Raw genomic sequence first — 24,797 nt, forward strand, 5'->3', positions numbered from 1 at the left:
ATACCTCCCCCCTAAAAAAAAACCCTTAGAAGCAGCAACATAAAAAAGCAACATCCAAGTCGGGTCAGGGTCAGTCACATCCCTTCCTATTTACACGGGTTCTGTAGGGAAGGATTCACTCCCAGGGTTAAAAGTTTTCCCCTTTTTCATCCTAAAACACCTGGAAACACTTCCCAAACCCTCAGGAATTCCAAGCCCTCAGGAAAATCAAACCTTCAGGAACTCCCCACCTTCAGGAAGTCCACACCAGCAGCACAGAAATCCAAGGTGTTCCCAAACACCTCCCAGGCAATCAGTGTCCATGCAGAAACAGTGTGGGTGAATCCAGCTCCCTGCTCCTCCTGCTCATCCCATTCCCATTCCCAGGGCTCTGGGGCTACAAATACCCCCCTTAAAAAAAAAAAAATCTCAGAAGCAGCAACATAAAAAAGCAACATCCAAGTCGGGTCAGGGTCAGTCACATCCCTTCCTATTTACACCTAGGGAAGGAGCCACTCCCAGGGTTAAAAGTTTTCCCCTTTTTCATCCTAAAACACCTGGAAATACTTCCTAAACCCTCAGAAAAAACCAAGCCCTCAGGAAAACCAAACCTTCAGGAAGTCCACAGCAGCAGCACAGAATTCCAAGGTGTTCCCAAACACCTCCCAGGCAATCAGTGTCCGTGCAGGAAGTGTGGATGAATCCAGCTCCCTGCTCCTCCTGCTCACTCCATTCCCATTCCCAGGGCTCCAGGGCTACAAATACCACCCCCCCCCCCAAAAAAAAAACCCCTCAGAAGCAGCAACATAAAAAAGCAACATCCAAGTCGGGTCAGGGTCGGTCACATCGCTTCCTATTTACACGGGTTCTGTAGGGAAGGATTCACTCCCAGGGTTAAAAGTTTTTCCCTTTTTCATCCGAAAACACCTGGAAATACTTCCTAAACCCTCAGGAATTCCAAGCCCTCAGGAAAACCAAACTGTCAGGAAAACCAAACCTTCGGGAAGTCCACACCAGCAGCACAGAATTCCAAGGTGTTCCCAAACACCTCCCAGGCAACCAAAGTGTCCCTGCAGGAACAGTGTGGATGAATCCAGCTCCCTGCCCCTCCTCTTCTTCCCATTCCCATTCCCATTCCCAGGGCTACGTGAGCCTCTTCATCCTGCGGTTCTGCTTGTCGATGGTCAGCGTGGCCCTGTCCACGGAGCTGCTGATGGAATCCAGGGCCTCATCCTGCCTTTCCAGCTCTGCTTCCGTCTCCAGGGCGAGGCCCTTCAGCTTCTTCAGGATCTGCCAGAAGGAAAGACTCAGAGCTTTCAGTGGGATCTCTGGGATAAGGCACGGAGCTGTGGGAATGAGGCACTTCGGGGCTTTAAATCATCATGGAATGGGTTGGGTTGGAAGGGACCTGAAGGATCATCCAGTTCCAACCCCTTGAGGGCTTTAAATTATCATGGTTGGAAGGGACTTGAAGGATCATCTCATTCCAAACCCTTCAGGGCTTTAAATCATCATGGTTGGAAGGGACTTGAAGGATCATCTCATTCCAACCCTTTTAGGACTTTAAATCAGCATGGAATGGGTTGGAAGGGGCCTTAAGGATCATCTCATTCCAACCCCTTGAGGGCTTTAAATTATTATGGTTGGAAGGGACTTGAAGGATCATCTAATTTCAATCCATTCAGGGTTTTAAATCATCATGGAATGGGCTGGGTTGGAAGGGACATTAAGGATCATCCAGCTCCAACCCTGTCAGGTTGGGTTGGAAGAGACCTGAAGGATCATCTAATTTCAACCCCTTCAGGGCTTTAAATCATCATGGAATGGGTTGGGTTGGAAGGGACCTTAAGGATCACCTCATTCCAACCCTTTTAGGGCTTTAAATCATCATGGAATAAGTTGGAAGGGGCCTTAAGGATCATCTCATTCCAACCTCTTCAGGGCTTTAAATCATCACAGAATGGGTTGGGTTGGAAGGGACCTTAAGGACCATCCAGTTCCAATCCCTTCAGGGTTTGAATCACCATGGAATGGGTTGGATTGGAAGAGATCTTAGGGAACATCCAGTTCCAATCCCTTTAGGGTTTTAAATCATCATGGAATAGGTTGGAAGGGGCCTTAAGGATCATCTCATTCCAATCCCTTCAGGATTTTAAATCATCATGGAATGGGTTGGAAGGGACCTTAAGGACCATCCAGTTCCAAACCCTTCAGGGCTTTAAATCATCATGGAATGGGTTGGAAGGGACCTTAGGGATCATCCAGTTCCAACCCCTTCAGGGCTTTAAATTGTCATGGAATGGGTTGGGTTGGAAGGGACCTTAAGGATCATCCAGTTCCAATCCCTGCCATGGGCAGGGACACCTTTCACTCTCCCAAGTTGCTCCAGCCTGGCCTTGGACACTTCCAGGGATCCAGGGGCAGCCACAGCTTCTCTGGGAAATCCAGTCCAGTCCCTCCCCACCCTCCCAACCAGGAATTCCTTCCCAATATCCCATCTAACCCTCCTCCCTTTCAGTTAAAGCCATTCCCTGTGTCCTGTCCCTCCATCCCTTGTCCCCAGTCCCTCTCCAGCTCTCCTGGAGCCCCTTCAGGCCCTGCCAGGGGCTCTCAGTTCTCCCTGGAGCCTTCTCTTCTCCAGGGGAACCCCCCCAGCTCTCCCAGCCTGGCTCCAGAGCAGAGGGGCTCCAGCCCTTGGAGCATCTCCAGGGCCCCTCTGGAGCTGCTCCAGGAGCTCCACATCCTTCCTGTGCTGGAAGCCCCAGAGCTGGACACAGAACTCCAGGTGGGGTCAATGCCCAAGTGACCAAATCACTGATAAACTGAATTAAAATGAATTAAACAATGAACTAAAGAGCGAACTCACAATTGAAATCTTGGGGTTATTTGGGGCAGAGGGGAAATGAGAGGTAAAAATCAGTGTAAACATCCTTTTTTCCTGGCTGTTATTCCCTCCCTGATGGATGTGCACCCCAGAGCAGGAGGTTTTCCCCAGGATGTGCCTGTTGGAGTAAAGCCAGAAGGGCTCCAGTGGCTGAAGGGGCACAAAGATCAGGCAGGGAGCAGGTCAAACTGATAAAGTTTCTGTTGGAATCTTTACAGTCAGCCCCCAGAAAGCTGCTGGGAAACATTAGCAGCCCCTTTATCCATGTGAATTCCATCATTTGCTGCTCCTGGTCTGGGAAAAGCAGGAATATCCCATCTAGCTGGAACGGGAAGGGAATTTGACACAGCCTGAAGCTGGATGGCAGCCACAGGAGTGGGATTTATCTTGTAAAGTATCTCCCAGCTCTTTCCATAAATCCCAGAAATTTGAATAACCCGAGTCAGGCTTTGGCTGCCAAACCAAAAAAAAACACAAAATAAACTCCGGATCAAACTTAATCCACCTTTCTCTGTTCTTCCCAAAACTACAAGTGAGGAAACTCCTGTTCCTGTCCCAAAAATGAAACACTCCTCCAGGTTCTTTCCCTGGGACAGGAAAGCAGGGAATTTCCCTCCCTCATTTCCCCAAACTGGAGGGGGGAGATTTTTTTTTTTCTCCTGCATTTTTAGCCACTCGAGTCACTCCCAAGCAATTCCCTCTCCTGCTGCACCTGGAATGGGCAGGGACAGGAGGGAGCAGGAAGATTTTAAATCCCAACTAGAGGACATTTCTCTTGTCATTTTTCCTCGGATTGACAGAGAATTCTGATTTTATTCACTTATTTTCAAGGGAATAAACACTCGTGGTACCACTGGAAAAAAAACAGACTCCAGCAGCTCCACAGGCTTAATTCCCACCTTTTATTTTGGTCCCAATCCTTCCAGTTACACAGAAGGAAATACAAAGTATTTCCTCAGTTCTCCCCCCTCCCAAAAAAACAGCTCCAGGGCCTGGTTTTCCATGTGTTAAGCTCAGGTGTCTGTGATCCCCACAGGCCATGGCACGAGGCCATCCCATGAGGAAATTTGGTCTTTAGCCCTTGGAATGAGCAGTTCCTCCACCAAACAAGTTTTCTGTGAGCTCACAGTTGTGATTTCCTGAGTTGAAGGCACGTAAAGGGTAAATAAACACTCCAGAGGCTCTGGAAGGAGGAAAAGGACTGGAATGGGACCATCCAGACCCTCTCCAAGCACAGCCCCAGGGCCAAGATTGTCACATCTCCTCCCATTCCAGGGGACATTTTGTCAATCCCAGACAGACAACCCTCAAATTTCATAGGATTCTTCCTTCTTCACTGGAATTTTGTAGGATTCTTCCTCCATCTCCATAGCCAGGTTCAGGGAATATCCTCACACTGCCACAAACTCCATGTTTTAACATAAATGTCCCCTCAGGAACTTCTGGTGAGGTCCAAAGGACTGGAATGGGATCATCCAGACCCTCCACTCCCAGGGCCATTTTGTCAATCCAGGCAGACACCACTGGAATTTTGTAGGATTCTTCCTCCACCTCCATAACCCAGTTCAGAAACAGCCTCAAATTGCCACAAAATGTGTTTTTTAACATAAATGCCCCCTCAGGAATTCTTGGTGAGGTCCTTTCCTTGAGCACCCAAATCACAGTGAGGGAAGGAATTCCAGCTCTGAGGGAAGGAATTGAGCATCCCCCAACAATTCCTGTTGGAAAACACCTGCTGCTATCCCTGGAGGAAAGAGGAAGAGCAACAGCTCTTTGTTCACCACAAATTCCTCTTCTCCAGCTTTGGAAGTTCTCCTGACTCACCCAGATCACAAATGAGGGAGAGGGAGCAAAATCCTCCTCTGTTTGGTGAAAAATAAGTGTTTTCACCACAAGGAATAAAAGATCCCAATCCTCAGGAGAGGGAATTGCTCAGGAAAAGACTAATTACAAACACAAAGCCCTCAAATATCTTTAATTAATGGATAAAAGGTGATGGCACAAGGATGTCTGTCTTCAATGCTTGTTTTTCCCTCTTTACTCTCTGAATTCTTTGTAAATGTGATGATCCATCATCCTGTTCCTTCCCAAACATTCAATGTCTTGCTCAGGTGTCATTTCCTTGATGCTTCCAGGGGTTCCAAACCCAAAAGGTTCTGTATGGACTTTATTGAGCCCCATGTGAATCCCAAACTTCCACACCTTCCAAACCTGCTTTTCCTGGGAAGGAATTCCCCCTTCGACCCCATTTTCCTTCACTTCCACATCTATCACAGCTTATACCTGGAAATTATGAATTATAATTATTAATTATGATGATTAAAGACCCTCAGGGAAGAGGGTATTTTTACCACAGGCTGGATTAAGCTTTAAAATATTCCCATGGAAATTTATGAAGGATTCTTTTGTTAAGGCAATGACTTTGTGATGAGGAAAACGTGTGTTTTTAAGGAGAAACAGGGAGGGAAATTTATCTCAAATCTGGTAAATTTATCTCAACTTTACCTGTCTCAGCTCTTTTGCCTCTTCCTGGGAGACCTTCTCGTGCTGCTGCAGCTGAACCTGCTCATTGTCCATCCCTTCCCTGCTTCCTGCTGGAGATCCAGGCTGCACCACCCCTCCCAGGAGTCCTGTGGCTGCAAGAGAAATTCCCACGGTCAGACTGACAATTCCCAGCTGGATATTGGGAAAAATTCTTCCCTGTGAGGGTGGGGAGGGACTGGAATGGATTTCCCAGAGAAGCTGTGGCTGCTCCATCCTTGGAAGTGTCCAAGGCCAGGTTGGAGCAACCTGGGCTAGTGGAAGGTGTCCCTGCCCATGGCAGGGGTGGGATGGGATGAGGTGATCCTTAAGGTCCCTTCCATCCCAAACCATCCTGGGATTCTGTGGAATAACAAGACAAAGCCCAGCTACTCTTCCTGAGGAGAACCATCCTCTGATGTTCCTGGATGGGTTGGAGAACTGGTTGCTCAAGTCTCATGTCCCTTGAGTGGGAATTCAAGGAGATGGTGCTCAGTGCAGACCACATTTAGAATTCCAGAGGGACCACTCCACTCTCCAGAAGCTGTGGAGATTTTGGGACTCTCAGTCATTCCTGGGGCTTCTGCTGTTAAAGGAGAAACCCCTCAAAAACTTCCACCCAGAAACAACCCTGCAGGAATTCCAGGGAGCTTTAATATCCCACCTGGGGCTGGGACAGCTGAGCTCCTCACTTGGGAATAACAAATTATCCCTAAAATAAACAAAGGAGGGAGGGAACTAAACCTTGTTCCTGCTGCTCTTTCAGGGGTTTGCTCCATTTGGCACTGGAACAGAAAGGCCAACTGTCCCCAAGGGCTGTGGATGGAGACACGAGGAGGTGTCACCACTGGGACATTCTTCCAAGTCCAAGTAGGGATAGATGGGATATTGGGAAGGAATTCCTGGCTAGGAAGGTGGGGAGGAACTGCAATGGATTTCCCAGAGAAGCTGTGGCTGCCCCTGGATCCCTGGAAGTGTCCAAGGCCAGGTTGGAGCAACCTGGGCTAGTGGAAGGTGTCCCTGCCCGTGGCAGGGGGTGGGATGAGATGATCCTGAAGGTCCCTTCCAACCCAAACCATTTTGGGAATTTTATCTCCAAAGTTTTCCCACCTGGACATCAGGAAGGAAACCATTGTCCCACAGGCACCTGGGAGCACCAAGGCCAAGGACAGCAGGTTGGAATCCATGAGGACACAAAGCCTGGCAGATCCCAGAGCTCCGTGCCAGCTCCAAGTGCTGCCACAGCCCAGCTCTGGATCCCATTCCTTTTCCCTGGAAAAACCAGAAGCACCAAACCCTAAATCCCTCCCAGGGAATTCCTGCAAACTCCTAATCCCTGGAATTACTCCGTTATCAGTCCCTGGACTCAGACACTGGCCAGGCTCCTTCACTGGACTGTGCTCCTTGTTTTCCAGAGGGGAAAAAAACAGGCACTGAAAAATGGGAAATCAGTGTCCTAGTGTCCTTCCCAGGAAAAATGGGGAGGGAATGATAGAATTCCTTATGGCAACAAACAGCCAGAGGAGATTCTTTGTGTTTCTTATCAGCTGAGCGTCACCACATGCTAATTAATTAATTAAAATCAATTCATCCATCCATCCATCTCCATTAATCCGAGGACAAAAAGAGCGGGATGAGGAAGGAGAGCTGGAATTTCCCAGCGATTTTTTTAGGGAGATATTGGATAAAAAGTGCAGAAATACTTAAAAAGCAATTTGGTTTCATGGGTGTCACTTCCAAAAAGCCACCAAAGCTCGGAACAAAGTGCTGGGAACTCCAAAGAATGAGCAAATTTGGGGAGAAACGGGAAAAATTCAGCAGCTTCTAAAGGGATAAAAAAACCTGTGGATGCCAAAATTCAGCTACAGGACCCAGACAGCCCTAAATTGTTGTGCTCAGAGGCACTTTAGGATTTTAATCCCCTTTTTTTTTAATCCTGGGAAGGTGTTCTCAGCCTTTCCTGAGGGTGGAACTGGCTCAAAACTGAATAAAATCAGATGAACCAAACGCCCTAAGAGTTTAAACACTCCCCTTTGGCCAAAAAAAAAGAGGGAGAAAAGAAGTGAAAGCACTTAAAAATCCTTTCAGATAACCTGGGGGTGCAGAAAACCCTCCAGAAATTCCTCTTGCAGGTGCAATTACGCCAAAATTCTTAGGAAAAGGGATTTTTTTTTTTGGTATTTATGTGGAATATGCACAACTTTAAACAGAGGCTCCAGGTGAGGTTGTGACAGTTTGGGGTAAAAAGGGCAAAATCCTTAATTTTAAGGTGGATGGACCTCCCCTGCCAGGATATTTCTCCTAGAAATCCCTAAATTAATTAATTAATTATCTGAAAAAATACAGCTTTTTCTGTGCACAGGGGCACAAAACAAGGATTTTTTTCCCCCTTCAGTTTTTAGGGAAAAGAAGAAAAAAATGAGGATATCCATGGAAAAAAATCCCAGAGGTTCAACTACAGCCCGTGGGTGCCACCTTGTGACAGCAGAAAAACCAGGGATAAATTCCTGGGAAGGGACAAACAAGGGCTTTGGTGGAGCTGGAAAAGTTGGGATTGCCATAAAATCCAGGTTTTTTTAAGCCCATTTCCAAAGGAAACAGGGAAAAGGCAGCAAGGAAGGAGCAAATCCTTCCTTCCCTCACTCAGAGCAGTGGGAAAAACCTGGAGAAGGTTGGAAAAAAACAAGGATTTTATATAACCAGCCTTCAGGCCCTCAGGAATTGGACTCCAACTTGCTGGAATAACTCAAAGCAGGTTGTTTTTCCTCTAAGTTGCTGTTGGATTTGAAGTGCCAGATGCCCCAAAAACTTCCTTCCTTCAAAATTAACCAGGTTTTTCCAAGTTTTTTCCCTTTCAAAATACCCTCCCCTGCTGAATTCCAGGATGTTTGGTGCAAGGAAAGATGTTAATTTATTATTTTATCCTGTTTTCTGCTTGGTTTTTAATAAGCTGGGAATAAATCCAGGCCTCGAGTTGCTCTTTTGTCACTAAAAAATTAGGGGGGAAAATAAAGAGGATTTACACAAATAAATAAATTCCTAAGTGACACCTATGAAACGAATCCAGGGTTGAATTACCAAAAAAAAACTAAGGAAAAACACTCCTTGGAATTTTAGGAGAATGAAGAGGAGTAAGGAATGTCAAGATGATTGTTGGGAAAGGCTTTCAGTCTCCATTGTTTCCTTGAAATCTTCAAATCAACAAATCTGAGGCCAAAAATCTCCCAAATTTAAACACTTGGACTCCTCAAATGCCAAAATTTAGGGGTTTTTAGGAAAAAAATTTTTAGGAAGATCAATATGATGTTTATCCCATGATTTATTAAATTCCTGGAATGGATATTTGGGTTAAACTTCCTGTATTTAACTGAAGGACAAGTTTAATGTCATTATAATTCATCTATTCCAGCCAGGAATGACACAGGAAAAACAGCAATGATGGAGGGTTTGAAGTCACCTGGAGGTTATTCCTTGGATTTTATCATCACCACCGTTGGGACAGGGAGGGGAGGATTTGCCTTGGGAATATTTTGAGGTTGGAAAACCCTTGGAAACCTTTGGAGCCAGAGCTGCTGCTTCCAGAGGGATTCCCTGTCCCACATCTGTGCCTGCCAGATGCAGCTCCCCAAATCCACCTGAGGCCAAATCATTGGATTTTATCATCACCACTGTTAGGACAGGGAGGGGAGGATTTGCCTTGGGAAATTTTTTACACTATTTTAGAATTGGAAAACCCTTGGAAACCTTTGGAGTCAAAGCTGCTGCTTCCAGAGGGATTCCCTGTCCCACTTATCTGCCTCCCAGAGGGAGGTCCCCAAATCCACCTGAGGCCAAATCCTTGGATTTTATCATCACCACTGTTAGGACAGGGAGGAGAGAATTTGCCTTGGAAGTATTTTGGGGTTGGAAAACACTTGGAAACCTTTGGAGTCAAAGCTGCTGAATTCCAGAGGGATTCCCTGTCCCACTTACCCGCCTGCCAGATGGACGTCCCCAAATCCACCTGAGGAGACTTCCTGGCTCCCACAAATCCCAAGGCATCCTCCAGGAACTGCATCTTCTTGCTGAACTGCATCTCCAGGAGGGGAATGACCTCTGGCATCTTGGCTGACAGGAGCCTGTAGGACGTGTCGGGCTTCCCAATAAACCTCTGGCGGACGCTGATCTCGTAGGGAGTGTGCACCCGGATATCATCCACATCCCGGGATTCAAACCTGTGGATCACCTGGGAATTGCAGTCACTGATCTCCAGGCCAGAAGCAAAGAGGGTGAGTTTTCCTGGCTTGGCACTGGAGTCTGTTCTGTGGGTGATAATGACTGGAATTCTCAGGATGATGCCTTCCTGGTTCTTGGGCTCGGAAGCTGCGGCCGCTTCCTTGGGCTTGGATTCCAGAGGTGTTTTCCAGAGTTTGCTGCTGAAGGGCCACCAGGAAGGAGATTCCAGCTCTGTCAACAACCTGGCAGGGAGAAGGGAAAGTTAGAACAGGGAAAACCGGTGGGAAGGTCCTGTAATCCCACCAGCTCAAAGTAAATCCTTAATTCCTTAATCCGGAATCCGGCCCATTGTTATTTCACTCCTCAAACCCATTCCCAAATTCCCAGGGTCCATCCATTTCCAAACCCAGCTTCTCCTTATGCGCTAAAACTTGCTGGAATCTCACTGCTGGGGCTGGAATCTCACTGCTGGGATGCAAGAAACTGAACTTCCAGCTGGATTTTTCCAGGTTGTTCCTCAGCTCACGCTGCCTTTTCCTCAGTTTTCCACTCCTTTTTCCACTGCCTTTTCCTGCTCCTTTATCCCTCAATCCCACAGTCTGATACCACACCCCAATTCCCAGTTAAAATTCCCACTAAGATTGAGGCTCAAAAGTCCAGCAGAAACTTCCCACCAGTGTCCAGAGTCCACCTCCCCCTCAGGGCTGGAGCAGCTCCCAAGGGAGACATTCCCTTTTCCCAGGGTCCTTTCCCAAAGAAAGGATCAGGAAAGAATCCCTGATTTTTGAGTCTAAGCCTCACCAGGGTTCTTTTCACCCCCCCAAAAAAAGTGGGAATGAGAGGTAAAATGGTGGGTTTGATTTACTTTTTGTAAGGTTTTATTTTCCAGGAAAGAATCCCTGTGTTTCCACAGAAAAATTCCTAAATCCTGCAATTTTTCCATCCTGCTTAAATAGGCCAAGTGGGAGCTGAAGGAGGAAGCTCCAACTGGAACACGCTTTGTTGGCCAACAAAGTTTTCCAAAGGGATCCACTGGAAGGAATTCCTCTCCTAGGAAAAGCCATATTGGGAATCAACCACTGAATTCATGGATAGCAGAGGCAGAATTCCAGGAATCTCCTCCCAGATGATCCAAACTTCCCTTTCCATTGGGATGATTTATCTGGATCACTCTAATCCTTAATTTTTATCACTTCATCCCATCTCCTTCCCTCTTTTCCCAGGGATTGATATTCCCTGTGGGATTTCCAGGCAGGATTTTCCTGCTGAACAGCCCTAAAAAAAGCTCCAGCCAATTCTTGCCAGCATTCCATGGGGGAATCACCCCTCTGGATCAACAAATTCCCAATCCAGAGATACAAAGGAAAACTTGCACCAGAGCACTTTTTAATAGGAATATGTAAAAAAGATATTTATATATATTATAGATAAATATATATTATATATATTATAAATAATATATACTAAAAAGATATTGATATATAATATATATTATATATAATACATATAAAATATATTTATATATAATATATAAATATATATAATACATAATATATATAATATATATGATATATAATACTTATATTTTATACAATATCATATATATCATAGATTTTTAATAGGAATATATTAAAAAGATATTTAAAAATATATTCAATAGGAATATATTAAAAAGATTTTTCTATGTATTAAATATAAATATATATTAATTATTTACTTATAATATATACATTATGTATATCATATATACTATATGTTTTTAATAGGAATATGTTAAAGATATTTAAAAATCTAATAGGAAATATTAAAAAGATATTTATATGTATTAAATATAGATATATTATATATTATTTATAATATATATTATGTATATCATATATATTATAGGTTTTTAATAGGAATATATTAAAATATATTTAAAAATATATTTACTAGGAATATATTAAAAAGATATTTAAAATATATATTTTAATAGGATGATATTAAAATATATTTATATATATTACATATAAATATACATTATATATTTATAATATATATATTATGTATATCATATATATTATAGGTTTTTAATAGGAATATATTAAAAAGATATTTAAAATATATTTAAAAGGAATATATTAAAAAATATTTATATGTATTATATATAAATACATATTGTATATATTTATATATATTATATATAATATCGGTTTTTAATAGGAATATATTAAATATATATTTATATGTATTATACGTAAATATATCATATCCTTATATATAATATATTTTATATATTATATATATTATATTATATATATTATAGGTTTTTAATAGGTATATATTAAAAATATATTTAAAAATATATTTAAAAATATATTTAAAAATATATTTAAAAATATATTTAAAAATATATTTAAAAATATATTTAATAAGAATACATTAAAACAGGATCTGGATTCCTGCTTATTTTGGGGGCTCTGCCCATCTGGAGCACGGCACACTCAGCCCTGCTCATCTGGAAGCAGCTGGAAACCTCCAGGAATACACAAATATGGAATTAATAATCCAAAAAGAAAGGCCACCCACAGAGGCAAGATCAGATCCATCCCAGCTTTGAACACAGGGAAGGGGATAAAGGGCTCTGGGTCTTTTTAGGAGAGACACCACCCCCAAACTGGAAGGAGGAGTTTGTTCCCAAATTTCCTGCTCCATGGACAAAATCCTCCTGCCCGGTGCAACCACAACAGGTTCGTGCAGAAAATCAGAGCTGATTTCTCCCTCCTTGAGCCTTGGCCAAACTCTTCAGCTCATGGAATAGAATCATGGAATCAGCTGGGTTGGAAGGGACCTCCGAGGTCATCCAGTCCAACCCTTGATCCAACCCCGCCGTGGTTCCCAGCCCATGGCACTGATGCCACATCCAGTCTGTCCTTAAACACCTCCAGGGATGGAGAATCCACCACTTCCCTGGGCAGCCCATTCCAATGGCTGAGCACCCTCTCTGCAAAGAAATTCTTCCTAATGTCCAACCTAACCCTCCCCTGGCACAGCTGCAGACCCAGCCCTCTTGTCTTGCTGATGGTTGCCTGGGAAAAGAGACCAACCCCCCCCTGGCTCCCCCCTCCTGGCAGGGAGTTGCAGAGAGTGAGGAGGTCTCCCCTGAGCCTCCTCTTCTCCAGGCTGAGCCCCCCCAGCTCCCTCAGCCTCTCCTCACAGCACTTGTGCTCCAGTCCCTTCCCCAGCCTTGTTGCTCTTCCCTGGCCCTGCTCCAGCCCCTCCATGTCCTTCCTGAGCTGAGGGCCCAGAACTGGACACAGCACTCCAGGGGTGGCCTCCCCAGCGCTGAGTCCAGGGGCAGAATCCCTTCCCTGGCCCTGTTGGCCACCCTGTTCCTGAGCCAGGCCAGGATCCATTGGCCCTCTTGTCCCCCTGGGCACACTCTGGCTCCTGTTCAGCTCCCTGTCCATCCCCACTCCCAGCTCCCTTCCTGCCTGGCTGCTCTCCAGCCCCTCTGGCCCAGCCTGGAGCTGCCGGGGGTTGTTGTGGCCAAAGGGCAGGACCCGGCCCTTAGCCTGCTTGAACCTCATCCCCTTGGAATCAGCCCAACTCTCCAACCTATCCAGGTCCCTCTGCAGAGCCCTCCTGCCCTCCAGCTGATCCACACTCCCCCCCAGTTTAGTGTCATCTGCACATTTGCTCCCTGCTTTCCCTTATTTTCCCATTTTTAAGTCCCTGCCTCCAACTTTTCAGCTTCAGGAGGACAAACAACCCCTGGCAGCTCCTCCTAACCCCGAAGCAAAGCTCCCTTCCAAAAACAATGAGCCGGCATCGCTTTTCCTGCTCTTTGTTTGTTGCCCCAGAACTTTCCAAGCTCTCGCCGAAGCTCCCAAGTTTTTTGGCTTTCCATGAAAGGCCCCGGAGAACATCCCCAAAAATGGTCGGGAAAGCAGCACTTCCCTTTCCAGCCGATCCATCTCAAACCAGCTGCTGCTTCCAAGAACAACCAGGTTGAACTTTTATTGTGTTTTGTTTCTTCCTGCAGGTGTCGGAGCTGCTCCAAAGGCACTCCCAAGCCAGAGATCCCTTAAATATTCCACCGCTGCTCTCGACCTTTCTGTCCATTTTGGACCGGAATTTCACACAGAACACATCAAAGAATTCCCCTTGGAATGTTCATCAGCCAACAGGAAAGCCAGAATGTTCTGATTAACACCAAATATTTACCATTCCCTCGAGTTTTGGGGCAGCTCCAGTTAAACAACATCTCCAACGGGCTCCAAATCTCTTCCTTCAACTTGTCTAAAAGGCAGCAAAATGCCAGGATTTCAATTGAGGAATATTCCAGGCCATCCAATAAAAGTGGGAATGTCGTATTAATGAACACCTGAATGCCAGTGGGGACATTAATTCCCTTATTTCCCCTAATTAGTTACCCATTCACTAATAATTTATAGGGTGTTGATATTCTGGAGACCTCCATTATTTCTGTCACTTGGAGTGGGAATTCATAAGGGTTGGGAAAGTTTTTTGAAGGAAAGAGGAGACTTATATATAAAATCCTGTGGATCTGCCCCAGGAATTCCTGGTCTGAGGAACACCCTCCTGTGGATCTGCCCCGGGAATTCCAGGCCCAAGGAACACCCTCCTGTGGATCTGCCCCAGGAATTCCTGGTCTGAGGAACACCCTCCTCTGGATCTGCCCCGGGAATTCCTGGTGTGGATCTGCCCCAGGAATTCCAGGCCCAAGGAACACCGTCCTGTGGATCTGCTCCAGGAATTCCCAGTCTGAAGAATACCCTCCTGTGGATCTGCCCCAGGAATTCCTGGTCTGAGGAACACCCTCCTGTGGATCTGCCTCAGGAATTTCTGGCCCGAGGAACACCCTCCTGTGGATCTGCCCCGGGAATTCCCTCCTGCAGATCTGCCCCAGGAATTCCTGGCCCAAGGAACACCCTTCTGTGGATCTGCTTTGGGAATTCCTGGTCTGAGGAACACCCTCCTGTGGATCTGCCCCGGGAATTCCTGGTCTGAGGAACACCCTCCTGTGGATCTGCCCCAGGAATTCCAGGCCCGAGGAACACCCTCCTGTGGATCTGCTTTGAGAATTCCTGGTCTGAGGAACACCCTCCTGTGGATCTGCCCCAGGAATTCCCGGTCTGAAGAATACCCTCCTGTGGATCTGCCCCAGGAATTTCTGGCCCGAGGAACACCCTCCTGTGGATCTGCCCCAGGAATTTCTGGCCCGAGGAACACCCTCCTGTGGATCTGCCCCGGGAATTCCCTCCTGCAGATCTGCCCCAGGAATTCCCTCCTGCAGATCTGCCCCAGGAATTCCCTCCTGCAGATCTGCCCCAGGAATTCCAGGCCCAAGGAACACCCTTCTGTGGATCTGCTTTGGGAATTCCTGGTCTGAGGAACACCCTCCTGTGGATCTGCCCCGGGAATTCCTGGTCTGAGGAACATCCTCCTGTGGATCTGCCCTGGGAATTCCTGGTCTCAGGAACACCCTCCTGCAGATCCATCCCGGAATTCCCAGCCCATGGGACGCTCCCACCCCGTTACCTGTCGGCCACATCCATGTCCCCCTCGATCTTGTTGAGCCCTTTCATGATGTTGTCAAACTGCTCCCCCTGGTAGTGCAGCACCTTGGCCGTGTCCTCCAGGCGTTTCTGGGATCCCGCCAACATTCCCGTCAGTTCCTTGCCCTTCCCGGGCCGCGCGGCCGCTCCTTCCGCTCCCGCCCCTCGGCCCTCCAGCAGCTGCTCCCTCCAGAAGTGCTCCAGGATGTTGAACACCACATTCCTGTTGGGCTGCAGGGAGCTGAACCAGTGCTTGGTGCTCTTCTCCAGGATGGTGAGGGAGCTGAAGATGAGGTTGGAAGATTCCTTCTTGATCTCGCTGATCCCGGAAAGGTGGAAGTCGACCAAGAGCTCCCCGGTTTTGTCAGCTGTGAATTTGATCCCGACGGGAGTCAGGGAGAGTCTCCCAGAGATCCATTGCTTCCCAGTGTCCAGGTAGTAGGAGCAAGGCCAGCTGTGGATACGGATGTCCTCGTTCATCAGCTCGTCGGGCTGAGCCTCCTCTCCAAGGGCAACGCTCTCAAAGCCGGGAGAAACTAAAGGAATAAAAAACAGAGCAGGAATCTTTAGGAACGTTAATCCCATCCACAGTTTGCTTCCAGTACTCTCACATTCCAGGTGGAGATCAGAGATAGCTTTGGGAACAGCTGTGGATGGATGTGGATGAGTTTTGAGTCCCCTGAATGCTCCAAGGCTTTACCCAACACTCAGCTCCTAAAGGTGCCCAAGGGCAAATTTTCCAGGCAAAAATCTCTTTGGGAATTCAACCCACCCATTGTTCCATAATCATTTCTAACCACCTCAACATTTCCTTTGGAAAGGACTGTCAACAGCATTGGCCACCCCATTCCCAGCAGCACAAACTTCCAGTATTTATTGCCTTAATGTCCTGGAATATTCCCATTCCCACTCCATCCTCAGAAGGAGCTTCCCACAGACCAACAGGTCCTGGAGAAAAATCCAGGATATCCCAAAACACATCCCATTAATCTACAGTGACCACACTGAATAACTGCTCCTTCCTTTTCCACTCTGATATCCCAACATCCAGGTGTGTTGGGAACACTCCAGAACGTCCAAGGCTTTACCCAACACTCAGCTCCTAAAGGTGCCCGAGGGCAAATTTTCCAGGCAAAAACCTCTTTGGGAATTCAATCCATTCATTGTTCCATAATCATTTCTAACCACCTCAACATTTCCTTTGGAAAGGACTGTCAATAGCATTGGCCACCCCATTCCCAGCAGCACAGACTTCCAGTATTTATTGCCTTAAATATCCTGGAATATTCCCATTCCCATTCCATCCTCAGAAGGAGCTTCCCACAGACCAACAGGTCCTGGAGAAAAATCCAGGATATCCCAAAACACATCCCATTAATCTACAGTGACCACACTGAATAACTGCTCCTTCCTTTTCCACTCTGATATCCCAACATCCAGGTGTGTTGGGAACACTCCAGAATATCAATGGAATCACGGAATGATTTGGGATGGAAGGGATCTTAAAGATCTTCTAATCCAACCCCCTACTATGAGTAGGGACATTTTTGAGCAGAATTCCCAAGGATTAAAGAGCAGAAACTCCCAGCCATAAATGGATCCATATTCTTCAGGAATTGTCACTATCTCTTGGATATTACTTTGGAATAATAACTTGGAAAAATTATCTTCCTTACAAACTCAAGGGGAGCCAAACTTCTGGTGGAACAACCAGCCAAAGTAACTCCCAAATCCACAGTTTTTGTCCTGGGAAATAATCACAGCACTTCTGGAAGGGTCACGTTTTCCTGGGAGCACGGGATGCTCTGGGATGACACGTTAATCCCACAGGGATTGCTCAGCGGGATCCGGAATCCCGGGAGGAAAACAAAGAGCTGGCACTTCCTTCTATCCCAACAATCCAAAACCTTTGGAATGGGAGATTAAACACAACACACTTGGAGTGGCTCCTGTCCACACTTCCAGAGGTTTCCTGATCCCGAGGGTCGGATTATTCCCCGGAACATCTCGATTCCTCGTTACAGTTTGACATCCCACAATTAATTTGGGAACGCCCATCACGTCACGGGGATTTAATCACTCCCCAGCTCGTTATCTCCTCGGATGGATCACAGGATAATTTAGGGATTAATCCCAGAACACGAGGTCAGGGTGTTTGTAGGGAGCAGCTGGAAGCTGGATCCCTAAATCCCCACTTAGGCTGAGACTAATTCCACCTCTGAATTCCACACAATCTGCTCCCTAAAGGAACTCTCTGGGAATCCTAAAACCAACAAAACAGCCAAGTCCTTTTCCAGGGATCCTTGGGGGAATTCCCACAGCACCCACTGAGATCTCCCAAGTTGTTACATCATTATTATCCCTTAAAAACTCCAGTTCCAATGATATCTTGAATTAAACACTCCAAATTCCATATTCCTGAGATAAAGACTAATCACAGTTTGTTACATCCCACCCCTGGAATTTGGGTTCCAAACCTCAGTTTCATGGCCTTTTTAAAACCTTATTTTCATTATTAATTGTAGAGATGAAATGGGGAAAAAAAAAAAAAAGGTAATAAATTCAACAAGAAATTGGAGTTTAAAGTGAAAATTCCCAATAAATCCACACAATCCTGGATTTTTATATATAACAAACCCTCTGTACCGGATTTATATATATATACATAAAAAAATATATATAATATATATTTTTATTATACACCATATATTTAATATATATTATATATTATATATTATATAATATAATAATTATATATCATATATATAACATAATAATTTTATATTATATATTATTTATATTTATATATATAAATTTATATATTTACATATGTATAATTATATATCATATATATTATCATATTATATAATATATAATATATTATATATAATTATATTATATATATTATATATAATATAATAATTATATATAATATATTATTTATATATTAAAAATTTATATATATATTTATATATGTATAAATATATATAAAAATATATATATATAAATATATATAATATAAATATATAAATCTATTGCACTGGGGGCAGAGAGAGGGAGAAAAAGCCACCAGAAATTGGATTTAAATGAGATTCCAGCCAACAAAACAAAGTCTAGGAAATATTATTTATTTCTTTATAGTTTCCTACATAAAATTCCTAATTTGGAGATAATTTTCCATGCAGAAAAACACGGTTGTTCCTCCAACACAGGTTGGAGCAGAAGGATCTGATCGAGGGAATTTTGATTTTATGACACTTTGGGAGTGTTATAATTCTGATATTTTATTATTTTAATTTCCACTGATTTATTACTTTAATTTCCAGGTCAAGGTTATTTTCTGCCTGTGGCAAATACGGGGAAAAAGTAAAAATGCTTTTTAATAATCTTTAATGTCATACTTTAATAATCAGTCAAATAATAAAGGAATAAACTGTGGGATTCCAAAAACATCAGCAGTGGGACTCCAAAAAATCCAGGGAATGTTTTTGCCAGGATAACTGAAGTGGGAAATGTTCCTATTATGGGTTTATAATTATTACAGTAATAATTTAGTCCTATAAATAACAAATAAATCAGGTTAAACAACCATTTGAGCAGTGAAATCAATGAGAGTTGAAGATAAATCAGGTTAAGGGTTTATTAACCAGGATCCATAAATTATAATTTATAAATTATATTTTAATATAATATATTAATATAATTAATATGATATATTTTTAATTTATAAATATACATATTTTATACACATAATATATTTTATATTAATAAAATTTTAATTTATAAATATATAGATATTTTTAAATATCTTTTTAGCATTTATAAATCCAAATTAAGCTTAACTTGATGGACAGGGCCTAGAGATGAAATCAATATAGTAAAGATGATAAAAATTGACATTTTGTATCATTTTTCCTGTTTTCACTGGTTTTGGAAAATTTCAAATATCAGCACCCAGCTCACAACTCGTTGCCTTAATTCCATAATTATTTACATATATTATTTATAATAAATATATTATTCTATTTCATTATATTTATTATTTTATATTATTTTGTATTCTGTTTTATGTATTTTTATACGTTATATATAAAGTATAAATAGTGTATATATATTAATATATATCAGCATATATGATAAATAATATATTATAAATATTATATTATAATAGATATTATAAATAATATATTATTTAGGATAAATATTATAATACTTTTACATTTATATCACGTGTTATAATATATATTATCAATATATATTATATATTACATTATTTTTACTATATACAATATATATTATAAGTATATAAATATATATAAGTAGATATAAACATATACAAACATAGTATAATTATTCCTATTGTATTATATTATATATTAAATAGATTTAAAACATATATTTTGAAGAATACACATAATACATATAATATAAAAAAAAAATAAATATATATAAATATATAAAAGTATATATTATATTTACTATTTTATCTCATTTTATATTATACAATATTACACATTATAATATATATTATATTATAGCATAGTATAAAATATGTAAAATACTAATATAAATATGTATAATATATATTACTGTATATTATTTTAGATTATTTTATATTATATATTAATAAATGTTCATAATAGACATTATAAATAATAGGTATAAAAAATAATGGAATTAAGACACCACATGAGCACGAGGAAAACCTGGAACCAAAGCTTGGGACAGACCCCACAAAACACAAAACTCACCTGAAAAGCAGCTCCTAAAAAAACCTGCTCCTGGCAGCACCACCCCCCTTCCCCCAGGCCCAGGGAGGCAAAAAAAATCCTAAATTAGCAAAGAAATCTCATTTTTTTAAATAAAATCTCAGCCTGGAGCCCATTTTTACATCCCAGGAGCTGCCTCAGCCCTACAAAACCACCCCCAGCTCCTCAGCAAGACAACATTTTGCTCTCAAGATTGTGAAAATATTGATATTTAATGCAGCCTCACACCTGAGAATCTTCCTAATCCATATCCCAAAGTCTTTCCCTGGATGTGCAGCTCTGGAATTCTCAGGGAGCCCATTTTCACATCCCAGGAGCCACCCCAGCCCTACAAAACCACCCCCAGCTCCTCAGCAAGACAACATTTTGCTCTCAAGACTGAAAAAATATTGATATTTAAAGCAGCCTCCCAACCTGTGCCATAAACCAGGATCATCCTAATCCATATCCCAAAATCCTACCTGGATGTTCAGCCATGGAATTCTCAGGGAGCCTTTTGGGGCTGCTTTTTAGGGGTAGAATTTTTTCCCCGAGTGTTTCTTTCTCTTCAACTCCAAACCAGCTCCAAGTTATCTCCAAAATACCCCTGTTCCTGTTCCCAAAATTCCAAATCCATAAAGAACAGCGGATGGATATTTAAAAACTGAGGGAAAACAAGTGCTCTGAGTCCAGGAAAAAGCAGAGCAGTCCCTGCCCAGGGTATTTATAGGTTTTCATACCTCAGGTCTTATGACTTTTGACTCACCTGAGACCTCACTCAGCTCCTAAAGGTGCCCGAGGGCAAATTTTCCAAGCAAAAAAACCTCTTTGGGAATTCAATCCATTTATTTTCCAGCTTTTTTCCCCCCAATATTTTCATTTTCATCGACATCACATCTGGATGTTTCTTTTTTCCTTTTCTTCTTTCTCTCTGAGAAGAAATTTAAACTTCAAGGGGTTTAAAAGGGCCACGAAAATAAGGTTTGGAACCCAAATTCCAGGGGTTTTGTGGGATATAACAAACTGTAGTTAGTCCTCGTCTCAGGAATATGGAATTTGGAGTATTTAATTCAAAATATCATTGGAATTGGAGTTTTTAAGGGATAATAATGATGTAGCAACTTGGGAGATCTCAGTGGGTGCTGTAAGAATTCCCCCAAGGATCTCTGGAAAAGGATTTGGCTGTTTTGTTGGCTTCAGGATTCCCAGAGAGTTCCTTGAGGGAGCAAATTGTGTGGAATTCAGAGGTGGAATTAGTGTCAAAGTGGGGATTTAGGGATCCACACTCTGGAAATCACAGATTTTTTTAACAAATAGTTTGACTTTTTGCCCTAAAAAGCTGCAGTTCCTTCCACAGCTCCACTGGGAGCAGCACCTGGGATACTGGGAACAGGGAGCTGGGATTGGGAAGAGGGAGCTGGGATTGGATTTCCTGCAGAGTCATCTTGATGTGGGAATTCTTTCCAAGAGACTCAGCTGTGCTTCCATAAAAAGGAGGTGACTCACCTCGTGTGAGCTCCCCAATTAATTGGGAGTGTTACTAATTATCCCAGGAGCTGCTCCAAACACCAGGACAAGGAGCTGCCACCTTCCCTTTGCCAGGTTTCCACCAAAATTCCAGTCCTGGATGTTTCTCTCCTGCCCTTGGGAATGATCTGCACGACATTCCTGCACATAATCCCGTACTTTATGGGGTTTGGGGTTTATTTTTATCTCCTGTTTTATCTGTTTTCTCTCCTCCCTCCTGGCTGCAGTTTTCCCTGGGTGGTTTATTCCCAATTTACCATCTGGGAAATGAGTTTGAAGCTCCTGGGAGCCCAACAACCCTCAATAAAGATGTTTCCAAGGCCTAACAAGTGGTTCTTCCTTTTTTTTTTTTTAACCAGGACACACTTCCAGGAGGTTTTTAACTCTGGGATTCTCCACAAGATGCTACAAGACACAAAGTGCTCAGGGGTGACTCCCAAGTTTCCTCCCAGACTCCCTTCCTTCTCCTCCAGTGCCAATCCCAACCCTCTCCAGATATTTCCTCACCCCAAGCCACAACTTCTCCATCCTGGAAAAGATTTCCAGCCCTTCCTTTTCCTTTTTTCCCCCACTCCAAAGTCCTTCTCTTCCTCCTCACCCCAAACACAACACAGTCACCAGCTACAGCACAGAATTCCAGGATGGTTTGGGATGGGAGGGACCTTCAGGATGATCCAGTGCCACCCCCTGCCATGGACAGGGACACCTTCCACTATCCCAGGTTGCTCCAACCCGGCCTTGGACACTTCCAGGGATCCAGGGGCAGCCACAGCTTCTCTGGGAAATCCATTCCAGTCCCTCCCCACCCTCCCAGCCAGGAATTCCTTCCCAATATCCCATCTATCCCTGCCCTCTGGCAGTTTGAAGCCATTCCCTGTGTCCTGTCCCTCCATGCTCTTGTAAAAAGTCCCTCTCCGTGTTTCCTGAGGGCTCCCTTCAGATCCTGGAAGGATCTTTCCCTGGACCCTTTTCCTAATACCAGAAAACAGCCCATTTTATCCCAATCCTACCAGGGGAAGCTGTAAGTCAGTCTCCTCCAGAACCCTCCATTCTCCTCATGGAATCCTTGAAGCTGGAAAAGTCCTCCAAGGTCACAGAGCCCACCCTGTGCCCGATGCCCACCTTGTCCCCCAGCCCAGAGCTCTGAGTGCCACATCCAGGCCCTCCTTGGGCACTTCCAGGGGTGGGCACTCCAAACCTCCCTGGGCAGCCCCTGCCAAGGTCTGACCACCTTTTCCAGGGAGAAATTCCTCCTGATGTCCAACCTGAGCCTCCCCTGGCACAGCCTGAGGCCGTTCCCTCTCCTCCTGTCCCTTGTTCCCTGGGAGCAGAGACTGATTCCACCCTTCTCCCCCCTCCTGTCAGGGACTTGCAGAGCCAGAAGGTCCCCCCTGAGCCTCCTTTTGTCCAGGCTGAGCCCCCCCAACTCCCTCAGCCCCTCCTGCTGCTCCAGCCCCTTCCCAGCTCCGATCCCTTCCCTGCACACACTCCAGCCCCTCCATGGCTTGTCCCGAGGGCCCAGAACTGGACCCACAACTCCAGGAGGTGCCTCAGCAGTGCCAGCACAGGGGGACAATCCCTGCCCTGCTCCAGATCCCACACTATTTGGGATCCAAGCCAGCTGCCTTTGGCCTTCTTGGCCACCTGGGCTCATATCCAGCCTCTGTCACCAGCACCCCCAGGTTCTTTCCCAGTTTTCCAGCCCCTCTGCCCCAGCCTGGAGCATTCCAAGGGGTTGTTGTCACCCAGGACTTGGTCCTTTTAACACCCTGTTGGCTTTGGCCCATGGATGCCATGGATCCAGCCTGCCCAGATCCCTCTGTGGAGCCTTCCTGCCCTCCAGCAGATCCACATCCCACCCAACCTGGTGTTATCCATGAGGGTGCCCTGGATCCCCCCACCCAGAGCAGTGGCAGGGACATCAAACAGGACTGGGCTCCCCCTGAGCCCTGGGGACATCCCATCCATCCCTTCCCTGCCACAAATGTCCTCCCCAAATCCCTGCTCCTGCCTAAGCCAGACCCCCATCCCTTCCCTGCCTTCCCCATCCTCCCCCCAGCCCCTGGCCAAGACCCTCAGCCCCAATTTGAGCCCCTCCAGGCCACAGTTCCAGTCCCCCTCACCCCAATTTGGAGCCTCCCCAGTTCAAGTCCCCCCAGCCCCAATTCCAGCTCCCCCCCCAGCCCCAATTCCAGCTCCCCCCCCAGCCCCAATTCCAGCTCCCCCCAGCCCCAATTCCAGCTCCCCCCAGCCCCAATTCCAGCTCCCCCCAGCCCCAATTCCAGCTCCCCCCCCAGCCCCAATTCCAGCTCCCCCCCCAGCCCCAATTCCAGCTCCCCCCTCAGCCCCAATTCCAGCTCCCCCTCAGCCCCAATTCCAGCTGCCCCCCAGCCCCAATTCCAACTCCCCCCCAGGCCACAATTCCAGCTCCCCCTCAGCCCCAATTTGAGCCCCTCCAGGCCACAATTCCATTCTCCCTCACCCCAATTTGGAGCCTCTCCAGTTCAAGTCCCCCCAGCCCCAATCAAGCTCCCCCCCAGCCCCAATCAAGCTCCCCCCCAGCCCCAATCAAGCTCCCCCCCAGCCCCAATCAAGCTCCCCCCCAGCCCCAATTCCAGCTCCCTCTCAGCCCCAATTCCAGCTCCTCCCCCAGCCCCAATTCCAGCTCCTCCCCCAGCCCCAATTCCAGCTCCTCCCCCAGCCCCAATTCCAGCTCTCCCCCAGCCCCAATTCCAGCTGCCCCTCAGCCCCAATTCCAACTCCCCACCAGGCCACAATTCCAGCTCCCCCTCAGCCCCAATATGAGCTCCTCCAGGCCACAATTCCATTCTCCCTCACCCCAATTTGGAGCCTCCCCAGTTCAAGTCCCCCCAGCCCCAATTCCAGCTGCCCCCCAGGCCACAATTCCATTCCCCCTCAGCTCCAATTCGAGCCCCTCCAGGCCACAATTCCATTCTCCCTCACCCCAATTTGGAGCCTCCCCAGTTCAAGTCCCCCCAGCCCCAATTCCAGACCCCCCGGCCCCAGTTTAGAATCTCCCCAGTTCAAGTCCCCGTTGGCCCCCAGCCAGAGCCCCCCCGCCAGCAAAAATTAGAGCCCCCCACGCTCCAATTCGGAGCCCCAGGCCCATTTTAGGACCCCCCGCCCCAATTTTGAGCCTCCCAGCCCCAATTCGACCCCCCCAGCCCAAATTCCAGTCCCCCCAGCCCCATTTCAGAGCCCCTCAGCCCCAATTCCAGACCCCACCCCCCCGCCGCAATGCGAGCTCCCCCCCAGGCCTCATTTCGAAGCCGCCCCGGTTCGAACCCCCTTGGTTCAAGCCCAAATTCGAGCCCCCCCGACTCGAACTCGGAGCCCTCCGGC

General features: G+C 45.3%; 1 protein-coding gene across 22 annotated transcripts in view; it reads right to left on the reverse strand.

Annotated features, from left to right (window-relative positions):
* The window catches only part of SNAP47 (synaptosome associated protein 47), a 28,359-nt gene that overhangs the window by 2,889 nt on the left and 673 nt on the right, over positions 1-24,797 (reverse strand). The window contains exons 1-7 of one of the 22 annotated variants that reach the window (XM_051769036.1): positions 22,053-22,438; positions 15,143-15,695; positions 9,356-9,840; positions 5,369-5,499; positions 977-1,269; positions 537-590; positions 97-160 (exon numbers count right to left, since the gene is read on the reverse strand). In XM_051769036.1, coding sequence (XP_051624996.1) covers positions 1,123-1,269; positions 5,369-5,499; positions 9,356-9,840; positions 15,143-15,639 — 1,260 coding nt within the window. In that variant the 5' untranslated portion in view covers positions 15,640-15,695; positions 22,053-22,438 and the 3' untranslated portion in view covers positions 97-160; positions 537-590; positions 977-1,122. The other 21 variants (XM_051769030.1, XM_051769035.1, XM_051769032.1 and 18 more) reach the window with 21 other exon arrangements.

Source organism: Manacus candei, unplaced genomic scaffold, assembly GCF_025592945.1.
Source record: "Manacus candei isolate 608988 ecotype Guabito, Panama unplaced genomic scaffold, ASM2559294v1 h1tg000100l, whole genome shotgun sequence".
Classification (NCBI taxonomy): domain Eukaryota; kingdom Metazoa; phylum Chordata; class Aves; order Passeriformes; family Pipridae; genus Manacus; species Manacus candei.